This window comes from Cricetulus griseus, chromosome 5 (genome assembly GCF_003668045.3).
Source record: "Cricetulus griseus strain 17A/GY chromosome 5, alternate assembly CriGri-PICRH-1.0, whole genome shotgun sequence".
NCBI classification, from domain to species: domain Eukaryota; kingdom Metazoa; phylum Chordata; class Mammalia; order Rodentia; family Cricetidae; genus Cricetulus; species Cricetulus griseus.
The window spans coordinates 33,100,712-33,113,267 of NC_048598.1; the positions used below are offsets into that span (position 1 = coordinate 33,100,712).

General features: G+C 41.1%; 1 protein-coding gene across 1 annotated transcript in view; it reads left to right on the top strand.

Annotated features, from left to right (window-relative positions):
- Window positions 1-12,556, top strand: part of Pappa2 (pappalysin 2) — a 229,470-nt gene that overhangs the window by 90,726 nt on the left and 126,188 nt on the right. The window contains exons 5-8 of the mRNA XM_027417273.2: window positions 798-990; window positions 4,569-4,690; window positions 6,044-6,533; window positions 9,318-9,446. Coding sequence (XP_027273074.1) covers window positions 798-990; window positions 4,569-4,690; window positions 6,044-6,533; window positions 9,318-9,446 — 934 coding nt within the window. The remainder of the gene's footprint in view (window positions 1-797; window positions 991-4,568; window positions 4,691-6,043; window positions 6,534-9,317; window positions 9,447-12,556) is intronic.

Sequence of the window (12,556 nt, forward strand, 5' to 3'; positions counted from 1 at the left end):
ACAATGTTGAGAAGCAGATATGGTGGGGTTTGGTCTACTTTAAATAGAAAAGCCCTTGAAATGTAGATCATTCCTGTACAACCTGTGTAATGAACACAGTGGTTTGGCTGTCTCTGAAAGAAAGATTGGGCCATCATTCCCATCCCTGAAATTTCCTTGACATTTCAGCTTCCTCTGCACTGAGCATCTCCAGTGAATACTCACTCTTTTTGGGCATGGTCACAGGGTCTATAGCAGATGTAGGTAATGCTGAATACAGGTGAAGAATCCCTCTGCTGAAACACTGCCACCTTGTGGTATGATAAGAATGCAACCATCAGTTTGGGACAGTGGTTCTCAACTGTGGGGTGGTCGCACATCAGATATCCTGCATATCAGATATTTACATTGTGATTCATGACAGTAGTAAAATTACAATTATAGAGTAGCAATAAAAAAAGTATGGTGGGGGGGTCACCACAACATGAGGAACTTATTAAAGGATTGCATCATTAGCAAAGTTGAGAACCATTGTCTTAGGACAATCCTGTGACTTCATGACCAGAGTCTCACCCTAGGACAAGCAGAGAATAATGAGATTGCTTCTGGGAGAAGCAAGTTCTATGTCTCTGCTTTTCTTTCCTATGTCAGGATTTCTTTCCAGAGAAGAATGAATTTCTTTCCTGAGTTTAATGTTTTCTGAGTCTAGTAAATGGGAGATGTCGGGTGCTAGGAGGAGTGAGAATGCAGTGAGATTCTTGCCTGCCTTTCGACACTGGTGCAGGTTCAGCCTTCACATCCTGTTTTTGTCTCTACAGATGATGAGTGCACTGACAGCTTCACCCCTAACCAAGTGGCCCGGATGCATTGCTATTTGGACCTCGTATACCAGCAATGGAGTGAAAGCAGAAAGCCCACCCCCATTCCCATCCCACCCATGGTTATTGGGCAAACCCAAAAGTCCCTCACTATCCACTGGCTGCCTCCTATTAGTGGAGTTGTATATGACAGGTGAGAGAGGAACTCCACTGTCTTTGAAACATTTCAAAGGAGGGAAAGAATATAAAGTGAAGAGAACCCTTATTGTGATGTTAACGTGTACATGGCTTCCCGGAGTCACTTCCTGAGTCTACTCAGGGCTCAGCTCCTTAGCAAGGCTAGGGTTGTCTCATGGGAGCCAGAGGTTCATCATAAAGCATGAGCCATCTGTCTTAGCCAGCTGTTCCTCTGCAGGATAAGGCTTGCTCCTTGGACAGTGGTGACTGGGGAAAGGGAAGCAGACCATGTTCCTTTAGTAAGTTCTAGGGTAAAAAGGTCAAAGTGTGAGAATATGCAAACTCAACATTTTTAATATCGTCCCTGTCTCCAGCGGAACCCTGTGCTCGGCCTGATGGCCACTATCTGGAATTGTTACGCTCTGTTCTTATTTGTCCCCTCTATTGGCAACTAGTGCTTGTTTATTTGTTTTTGTTTCTCTGTTTTTGTTTTGTTTTGTCTCTGAGACTGCCATGGTAGATAGTTAATCCATACTCATTGAAGTAAGTCACAGTACCCAAAGCCTGCTGCCATTCTTCCTTTGCTTACTTATAGAACTGAATCTCAGGGAATTCTTTATAAAGAGCAGAGAGACAGACAGACAGAGAGAGAGAGAGAGAGAGAGAGAGAGAGAGAGAGAGAGAGAGAGAGATCTGATATGGCAATGGAGGATATGGTTTAACTGAAAAGGGTCCTGTGACCCATGCAGACTTGGCTCTCTGGAAGCCTCTGCCCAGAAGCTGAATAACAGGAACTGTCTTTCTTTTTCGTCCTGCTATGTGAGAGACACTGTAAGACATCTGGCTTTGCCTGTCTCTTGTAGTCCTCACGGTGAGCACCACTCTTCCCTGGGAGTGAGAAACACACAGGGCTGACTCAAGAACCCACAATGGGTGATTGGGGGATTCAGAAACAAGGAACACAGAATAGATTAGAAGAAATGGGTGCTTTGGATTTTGAGTTTTCTTTCCCATTTAGCAGGTAGACATCTACTCTTTTCTTTTTCTCAATATAATATTTTACTAATTCTTCAAGAATTTCATATGATGAAAATTTGGCTATATTCACTCCCAAATCCTCCCTCTGACTCTCCCAGATCCACCCTCCCCTTTCCATAACCCCAAATTTGTGACCTTTACTATTTTTTAAAATAACCCATTAGGTCCAGTTTGTGCTGTCTGCATACTCTTTCGTGTAGGGCCATAGGACAGTGACTCTTCTTTGTACAACACTTCCCTGTGGGTATCTGGGTCTTGCTAAGGGACCAATTGCCCTGGAGTCTTCACACTCTTTGAATTTAATGAAAGCCTGAAGGTGGGGGCAGATAAGGAGAGATGAGGACTCAGTAAAACCAGTGTATTATTTTTCAAAGCTATACTCACAGTGTCTTGAAATCTTCATTCCTTGACTCACACTTAGTCATGACGTCATTTAGCACTCACAGCACCACAAAACCGTTTGCATTGTTATCAGCACCCAGGTTCCCATGAGCTCCTTTGGTGATTCAGCGCACATCTATGCAATGTGTCTAAGAATCATCTTCCTGCAAGTGTGACCTTGTGTAGCTCTGGCAGGTCCATCCTGTGTGGGTACATGCAAACCCAAGTTTTACATCAGTTTATGTAACACTTGTAAACAATTTAATCTTTCAATTCTCTCTCTGGTACAAATGTTACGATAAAGCAGACATCAGAACTGGCTTGCTGAGAGTCTGTTGGCAGAAAAGATTGCAATTTGCTTCCTTTTTCCAGCTAGGTGGGCTAGTTTGGAGGCCTCCTAGCACGTGTGTTGGAGAGACTCACGTCACATGCCTAGCAATTTGTGTCATACCTAGAGTTATGTTTACTCCACCCTTGTAGGTATTTGGAATCCTTATGTCAGAGAGGAGCCCCAGCTACACACTCTGCAGCAGTCCCGGAAGGGCAAGTGCATTAGGGAAATGTGGTTTGGAATTTTGTCCACATAGAAAGAGCACTGATGGAATCAAAGGGTAGATAGATCTTAACAATATACGTTAGTTGCCAGAATACTGAACGCTAGGTGGTATTTAGGAATGTGCTCAAAGGAATTAAGGAACTTGTGACTTTGGGCAACTGACTTAAAGCTTTCTGAGCTCCAAGTTTTCTCATTTGTAAGCATACTGTCATCACAAGGGCTAGAAAGAAGCTGTGAAGAATACAGGGCCAGGATGTGTGAGGTGCTTAATGTCATTATGATTGTCATTGTGTAATAATATGGTTTTACTAGTGTATTGTAAGATATTAACCTACTCTTCATGTGTTCTGTTGCTATGCTACCTTGATTTAAACTAGCATTTCAGATAAGCTGTTCTCTCCATATTCTGTTTACTCCAAATGTGATGCTTGTAGAAGCCTCTCCATGAACTGAATCATCTCATAGACATCTACAGAACAGACATTTGCAGAGGCACTGCTAAAGCCACTCATGTGCTAATTCTTACGGACACCATGAGAACTGACTAGACCTAGATGCACAACCAGGCCCAGGAGTCAAAAGAGGATGGCTGTAAATTTGCAGCATGACACAGCAGTGTCCTGAGAAAGGGGTCAACTGTAGGGGTGTGTACAGAGAAGCAAGGGTCAGACTCTCAGAGGAGGAAAGCTAAGCACCCCTTCGAAGGACACATCTAAGTAAGCAAAGGAAGAGTTTGCTAAGCGAGGATGTTTGAAAAGCCAATGGATTTGTTACAAGAATGTGTGTTTTGTGGAATGATGTAAAGAGTGTGGATGATTTGGACCATGGTGTGGTGGAACTTGTGCTAGAAATATAAAGTTTATGTAGGAACTAACTATAGGAGGTAAGGCTGGAGCTAGCCTGTGATATCACCTAATTCTGACAAGAAAGTATAATCCATTGCTACGGGCAATGGAGAATCAAGGGCTGTTACCCACCACACTCTATTTTATAAGTGTAAGTAAAAATGGGGGATTAAAAGAGTCAGAACACACGTCGATAGTGACTTCACTCTGAAAATCATTGCTTTAGTTGCCAAGTGTGTGTCCTGTGCCTTTCTGACACTTATTTACTATAGAGAGGGTTGAGAGGGCTTTTATATAGATATATATAAAACAGTGTTTTTATATATCCCATCCCATGTGGATGGGAAGGTCTTGGGAGTGAAAGTCTACACCTTTGATGAACGAATGGAAATTGATGCTGCTCTCCTGACTTCTCGGCCCCATAGTTCCTTTTGTTCTGGATGCAGGCCTGTGAGTTATCGGGTACTCCGAGAGCCTCCTTTTTCCACTGTTTCTTGTTTAGCGATTCCAGTACAAGAGTTCCCTTGGTCCTCACTAACTTCTTCATGACTTTGTTAAAAATTTTCTCTTTCTTGACCTTGAGGTTTCTCATGTCTTGTGAATTTTGCAAAGAAGAGGACTTCAGAAGAAGGACATGAGTTGCAATGATAAATGTGCCCACTTGTCCCTCTGGGCCTGATTCTCCAGTGACGTCATTCTTCCCCAGAGTCTTCCTGGTTTCTTTTCCCTAGTTCAACAATGGAACACTGCCTTTTTTATGCTTCCTCTTCCCAGGACCCCTGGCAGTATGTGTGAAGCCTGTACTGAAGATGGGACATTCCATCAGTATGTATACAAGGCTTCCTCTGGGCGGGTGTGTGACTCTTCAGGTTACTGGACTCCAGAGGAGGCTGTGGGTAAAGTACCATAGACTTTTGGCTGATATTTTAGTGGCCACTGAGCATGGGCAATGGACAAAGCAGTAGTGTATGTGTGTTTTTGCACATGGGTGAGGGGGGATTTGCTGAATATTTCCAGAGTCTTGGAAATACTGCTGGTGCTTCTGTATTGGTATAATGTGAATGTCTTAAAGATTTCACACAGAGGGACTGGGAAGTCAGCCCTTCTCAAGGGCAACTGCAGGGTGAACTAGGGTCAGAGACATTACATATGTCTACTTGTCCCTGAAGCAGCTTTAGGGCAAGATGGTGTAAGCTAAGTGCTTACTCCTCTGTCTCACAGAGTAATAGAGAACACATTGCAGAGCACACTCATGTGCTGGCTGAGCAAGTGTGGGTGGGGGCAGGGTGGACTAGGTGTTCCACACGGACCGTTCTCATCCACACTATTTTATGAGTCTATTAATCACTGGTACTGGTTGTGCTTTGAATGTGATCTAAGCTAGGCTCTAGAAGGGAGAAGATGTTTTTCGTTATTTCATTTCCTGTCTCTCCCCTAAATTCTCTAACAGTCACATACTTACTCACATATGTATATCAGGATCTAGAACACAGACTTCAACAGCAGTCTTTTCAGTGTAGAAAATGCTGTGGACATGGCTTCTAGCCTTTCTGAAGAAAGGGCTTGACTTCTGCCTTCCCCAGCTTTTGTTTGTTTGGTTGGGTGGCTGGTTGGGGTTTGTTGTTGTTGCTGTTTGCTGTTATTGTTGTTTTTTCAAGACAGATTTTCTTTGTGTATCCCTGGTTGTCCTGAAAATAGTTTTATAGACCAGAATGGCCTTGACCTCAGAGATTTACCTGCCTCTGTCTCCCAAGTTATGGGATTAAAGGAGTGTACCTTTGTGCCTGGCTATTCACCAGAATTTTTGATACCCACCTTATCATCATCTTCTGAATTACCCCTCCCCCACACACACATACACACATACACACTTTGTAGGTATTAAGATCCACAAGACTACTGAGAAAGGTGTGGTCTATTTGAATTACTTTTCAGTCCTGATTGTGACAAGAAAAACAGAACAATAATGATATATGAGTTTACAATGACCACCTAATGTCACCTTGGGCTCAAAGTTAGTTATTCAAGTGACAGAGCCTTATGGAGAAAGCTGGATGGAGATGACTGATGGAACTGGTCATGTATGAATCTTTTCAAAAGAGAGTACATAAGAGATAATCCACAAAATGATGAGCTTTCTGTAAGAATTCTGAAGCCTGCATCCTTCATCCTCTAGCTGTTATTATAGGCTGTTCTTTCTCATTCTTTTAATGTTTGTTCCTGATGCATCTTTTCTCTCATCTCCCCAGGGCCTCCTGATGTGGATCAGCCCTGTGAGCCTAGCTTGCAGGCGTGGAGTCCCGAGCTCCACCTGTACCACATGAATATGACTGTGCCCTGCCCAGCAGAAGGTTGTAGCTTGGAGCTGCTTTTCCAACACCCAGTCCAAGCTGATACCCTCACACTCTGGGTCACTTACCTCTCCATGAACTCCTCCAAGGCACTCTTTGACATAGAGATCTTACTAGAACTCAAGGAATCTGTGCACCTTGGTCCCTTCAACACTTTTTGTGATACGCCACTCACCATCAAACTCCATGTGGATGGGAAGGTCTTGGGAGTGAAAGTCTACACCTTTGATGAACGAATGGAAATTGATGCTGCTCTCCTGACTTCTCGGCCCCATAGTTCCTTTTGTTCTGGATGCAGGCCTGTGAGTTATCGGGTACTCCGAGAGCCTCCTTTTTCCACTGGCTTGCCCATGGTGGTGACACACCCACACAGGAAGTTCACAGACATGTAAGTTGGGCAGCAGAATCTTACAAACCATGGGACTTCTAGGGACTTTGTTTCAATATGGTTATCTCTGCTTCTACTTTTTAATATACTGATATGCATTTAAAGAAAAATATTTCACAGAAAAGGAAAAGCAAGTGCTTTGACTGCTAATGTCATCATTATGCCAATAGACAAGTTAGTGTATGAGGTCTTTAAGTTGAGTGAGTGGAATTGATACTAAAGTTGATCAGAATAAGATTTTTCTGTCTTGCAGCAATTTTACTTTGAATACCTTCTTGTAGCTTTCCAATAATCTAGCATGGCTTCCATAATTTTCAAATTATAACCAATTCTTCCATAGCTACACTAAAGGTCACAAGTCTCTCAGATGTTAAACACAGGTTCGTGGTTTATCCATATGTTTTCTTCCCTTTTCTTTTCCCAACCTTCCTTTCTTCTTTCTTTTGTTTCTAGTTTTCACTTATTTTTTTAAATGTCTTTCCTTCTGCATTTAGTGAGTTCTACTGTGCTCCTGGCACAGTGTGCTCAGTGTTGGACACACAGTCTGAGGTAAGAGTTTAATATCTGCCTTAGATACCGGTATAGTCAAAGAAAAGTTCCCCCACTTCGGAGTCTTCTTAGAGACTGCCTGGGGGTGCATAACAGGGTACAATAAAGTTTTATCAGAGGGGGGGGTCCTATTAGGTGATTTTTGCCACCTTAGACAAGATCAAATTACAACAGCAAACTTTCTTTCATTATTCTATGCATGGGCTGGGTCATCTTCTCTGGATTGCTTGCTTGATTTCAGAATGATATCATATACATATTGGAGCCCTAGCTGGGACAACTGTGAGGACCCTTTCAAGCCCTATTATGGGCTGCTTCTTGTGGATGAATGACTATTTCTAGGATTATTCCTTAACACAGGGAGGACAAGTTCTCCATCACTTGTCATTTTCAAGTCTCTGATGGAAAATACTCTTGATAATGTTCCATTAAGTTACATGAAAAATTTCAGATTCAAATAATGAGCTGCCTTTCTCCAAAAGGAGAGACAGACATCACACAAACCCTAGAGGTGTGCATCCTGGCTGCAGTAAGACATTTGGCAACCCACCACAGCTATAAAACCAAGCTATAAGACCTCAAAATCTCCACTTTCAGCTCCAGTACATTCTTCTTTCCATGGTTGTTCTTGTCCTCAGCATCAGAAGATTGAAAAGTGCTTAAAAATAAATGTAAGTGGAATATAGATCATGAGGGGGATCAGAAAGAAAAAGTAGTATGACTAAGCATCTATAGCCAGTTGATAGCTTGTTATATAATGATATTCCCATATAAATGTTTAAGGTCAACAATATTCTGTTTTATAGATAGAAAACTAAGGCTTTCCCTACACTCAGTTGCTGACCTTGTAGATGGCAGTCCCAGGATTCAAACCCCAATTCCGAATGATTCCATCTTCTTCCCTCAGTAGAACACTGCCTTTTAAAGACTCCTGTCATGGGAAGCCTGAGGTCCCTGCTGCTATGCTTTTGCCATAAGGAGAGTAAAGGAACAATAATATTTCTGTCCAATCCCTTTCCCAGCCACAGAGCTGTGTAAGACTTTTAAACATGGTTGTACAGGAAGAAACTACCCCAAAAGGAAACCAACTGCCAGCATTGATTGGGATAACATTGGGTTTGCTTTAGAAACAGCATCTGGCATTCCTAGGAGAGGATTCCTTTCTCAAAAGGAAAAACTAATTTGGAAATTTAAGAGTCTTTAATATTTAGGTGTCTTTCCTATTAAAATACCTAAAAGCAAATAGAGATGATTTTAAAGGTATTTTGGAAACCCCAAGACATTTCCTGTTTGCTGGTTGCTACATCAGATTGCGGGGTGGTGCCTCTGCGGTTGCTTTAAAGAGTCTGTTAAAGAAAAGAGTCTTGGCAGGAGATTCACACTGGCTACTCATGGCAGTTCTAACAATTCCTTGAGATCATGCCCTCCTCAAAACTTGCATCCTATCTTGACTAGGGTGATACTTTTCCAACCAGGATAAGCACTGGACAAAATTACGATGAGGCAGAATTTATCTTTGAAACCAGCAGCTTCCTTCATGAGCCCTTTTTCTACTAAATAAATGTCTTGTGTCAACACTTCCCACTTAATCAATACACCAGAGACCAGGGAGTCTGATAAGTTCCTTTCATCTCTCAGGTCAACTATACCAACTCCTTTCTTGGTATTTGGAGATAAAGATCAATTTAATGTGTCTTTAGCTGGGAATTTTTTATCTATTCCACGTAGTGATGAGCTGTATTCTTGTGCTCTTACTTCTGTGAAATATTTGTTCCAGTCTTCTCAAGGCAAGAATTCTCTTTCAAGAAAACTGTGAGCCACAAATTCAAGAAGTGACTCGACTGAGCCCACACACTGAAATTATAAACTTCACTTAGTTTGGTTACTTTAAAAATATAGATTACTGGTTTTTCAACAGTTGATCTATGTTACCTTGGTTAAAAACACTGCATGCCATGCTCCTGGGTCCTCACAGACTGCTATCTTAAGTGTTAACTCACCAAACACTTACTAATACATTTACTAGTGTAGAACATATGGGGCCAATAGAAATGAATATATACATAAACATGAGGATTCTTATGGGACTGAGCCATGATCTTTGTTTCAGAAAATTGGCATGTTTCACATTCCTTTCCCATAATAGTTCCCTTAAACTCATGTGAACTGACTACAAAGGATCCAGGGCATGACACTTTGCAGATGTGATTGTCACAAACCCATTGTTTTCCACAGGGAGGTCACACCAGGGCAGATGTATAAGTACCAAGTTCAAGCTGAAGCTGGAGGAGAATTTGGAGAAGCTTCACCTCCTCTGAGCCACATTCATGGAAGTCCTTACTGTGGAGATGGGAAGGTGGAAAGGTAAGTCACGTGTGTGGAAGACAGTGTGAGCTGGGTGGTGCTCAACTTCTCAAAGAGGCCCAGCCCGCCATCTGAGCTTGGAAGCATGGAAGCAAGGGTCTGGGTAAATCTCATGTAGAAATTCCCAAATCTGGGATCTTGAGAGGTTTCTGGCACCTCTGCGTAGTTTGAAGGGGACCCCTTTTATTCAGCACTGGTCCCCCGACAATTGAGATATTTGGGCTGGTTCTCTTGGGGCCCCCTTAAGGAACTGCAGGGCAGCAAGGAAGGGAAGGAATTAATGTAGATGATGGTTAAATATTGAAGGAGGATATAATTTAGAACAACGTCTGCTTGTTCAATTTTACGAAGTGGATGCTATTGGTGAGAAGGGGTTACTCATTTATTTGGCCTACTATTGTGCAATTTTCTGTAAACATCACCAAAGGAAAGATAATGATGATTCATTTGGTTCCCTTACATCCTATGGTCCTTTTCCTATTGGCCTGTGTTATCAGACTAGGGAACAAACTCATCAAGTTGCCTGGAATTTGTCCAAGTTCAGCACTGAAACATATCCAGTCCTAGGAAACCCAGGGAAGTTGATTAATTCTCATCTGACTAGTCCTTCATACTCCTCTAACCTACACATACATAAAGCTTCTGGGAGTGGGGATCTGGAATGCATTGCCAAATTCCACATCATTAGTAAGATGGCCATTATTTTAGTTTCTCACACCAAGAAAATATATACTCAATTCTCTGTCCTTTCATAGGATTCCATCTGCCTAGTGATCACTGAACACTGTTTATTTTTTGGTCTTCTGAGACCCTCAAGCTATGGTATAATCCTACTCCATCACACTAAAGTATAAACATTGAATGTTCTTTCTCATATTAATACAACAGAAATAACTTACATATGTAAATCTAGCCCCTTTGTCCTCACTCCTTCATACATGCTCAGTGTGCTAGCTCTCTTCTTGTGCCCTTCTCCAATTGTGGTTGCCACGAGGCCTTAGGGTACCATTTGCCTGGGAATTTGTAGCAGAGTGTAGGGCAGGGCCGTCTTCCTAATTTTGACTCCTGTCTCTGGAAACAGCTTAACTGGTGGCAGCAGTTCTCTGCTACTGTGTCTCACAAAGTTCCATGTTAAAATGTGCTTCTTAAGCTTCTCTTTTTATTCCTTGGCTGTCTAATCAGTATTGTTGTCCAAGGGAAGACATTTCTGAAGCCCAGCTATGCTTCACCTTGAGGCACCCCAATACACAAGGCAGAAAGGAGTCATGCAAATTGTTTAACCCACTTGGTTCCAGATAGAATATTACCAAGGAGGACCCTGAAGGTTTGAGCAGCTCTCATTCCAAACTTGACTTTCTCTGTTGTCCACCTACCATCTCATATGTGTGGCACTTGAGACTTCAAAATGTGGCAACTAAGATGTGCAATATTTATTTATTTAATTTAAGGTAATTTGGTTTTCAAACTGAAATGCAATTTAGTTGTTGGAAAACCTTTTAAGTATAGCTTGAAAGTTTGGGACCACTTGGATAGATGATTCAACTATGAATAGAAAATTGAAGTAAAGGTCAAGTATTTGAAGTGAGATTTAAGTGAAAATGAATTTTAAATACAGTAGACTTCAAGTGTTTAGGAGACATCAATCATATTACATTGATTATAAATTCAAGTACCCTCAGTTGCATGAAATACAATTATTATAGTTAATTTTATCTGTTTCTTTTACTTTTTAAGTGACTACTAGAGATTTCAAAATTGTATGTGTAACTCTCATTAGATTTCAATTGGGCATTTCTGCACAAAATGATATGCAATATGCTTATGTTAATTCTTTAAATTTTCTTCAAAATAAAATTGTAAAGTTGCCTCTTTCCAAGATTATTTCCTAGAACCCAGACAGGTAAACATTAGTGTAGACCAGTGGTTTTCAACCATCCTAAATGCTGCAACCCTTTAATACAGTTCCTCATGTTGTGGTGACCCCAACCATAAAATTATTTTTGCTGCTACTTAGTAACTATAATTTTGCTACTGTAATGAATTGTAATGTAAATATGTGTTTTCCGATGGTCTTATGTCCTCTGTGAAAGCTTATTGTTGACCAATCCTCTCTCCATATACAAGTAAACTAGGAATGGACCTTTGGGATACTTCCTGAATATCACATAGTAGATTAGGTACCTAGTTCAGACTCTTATGAGTCATATTGTCTTTGTTTGAAAAGAATGCGACGGGGCAAGAGAGATGGCTCAATGGTTAAGAGCACTAGATACTCTTCCAGAGGTCCCGAGTTTAAGTCCCAGAACTCATAAGCTGCCTCACAGCTGTCTGTAACTTCAGTTCCTGGGGATCTGACACTCTCTTCATACCTCTACGGGTATCAGGTACACAGACATACACTCTGGCAAAACGTACATATACGTTAGTAATAAATAAAGTTTAAAAATTATTCAAAATATATGGCATAGATACGTTAGATGCATAAGTAAGATAGTTTTAGGAGAAAAGAAGTGTAAAAAATTTTAAAACTCTTTTTGCTTTTCAGTTCAGGGGATTAAACCCAATGTTTCCATAAATTGGGCTAATGTTCCATTACTCAGACACATTACCATCCTCTCGTAATTTCTTCAGCTATGCTTTTCCTATGTTTTTATTCCTGTCTCCAGTTCCATCTTACAACTTAAAATATGATTGCTATGGTTTTGCACCTGTACCATAGTTTTAATTTTTTAATAATCATTGTCATGTCTAATTCATTCTTAATCCATCCCCATAGTGACCTTTGAATATTAGCTGGAGCTATTTGTTAGACACCATTCTGCTTTCAGTGTGTCTGAGATCAACTTCATCCCCAATATGAACAAGACCACAGGATACTTCTCTTGTGTTCCTACTTAATTTTTACTCAACATTATGATCTCCAGCTCCATCCATGTTGTCTCAAATGACCAAATTTCATTTTCCTTTGAGGCTGGATAGTATTCTACAGGATATGTATCACATATTTTTCTCCATCCATCAGCTAACTGACACTTAGGTGATTTCCATCTCTTAGCTATTTTGAATAATGCTGCAATGAACATGGTAGTATATATGTCTCTTTGACATAC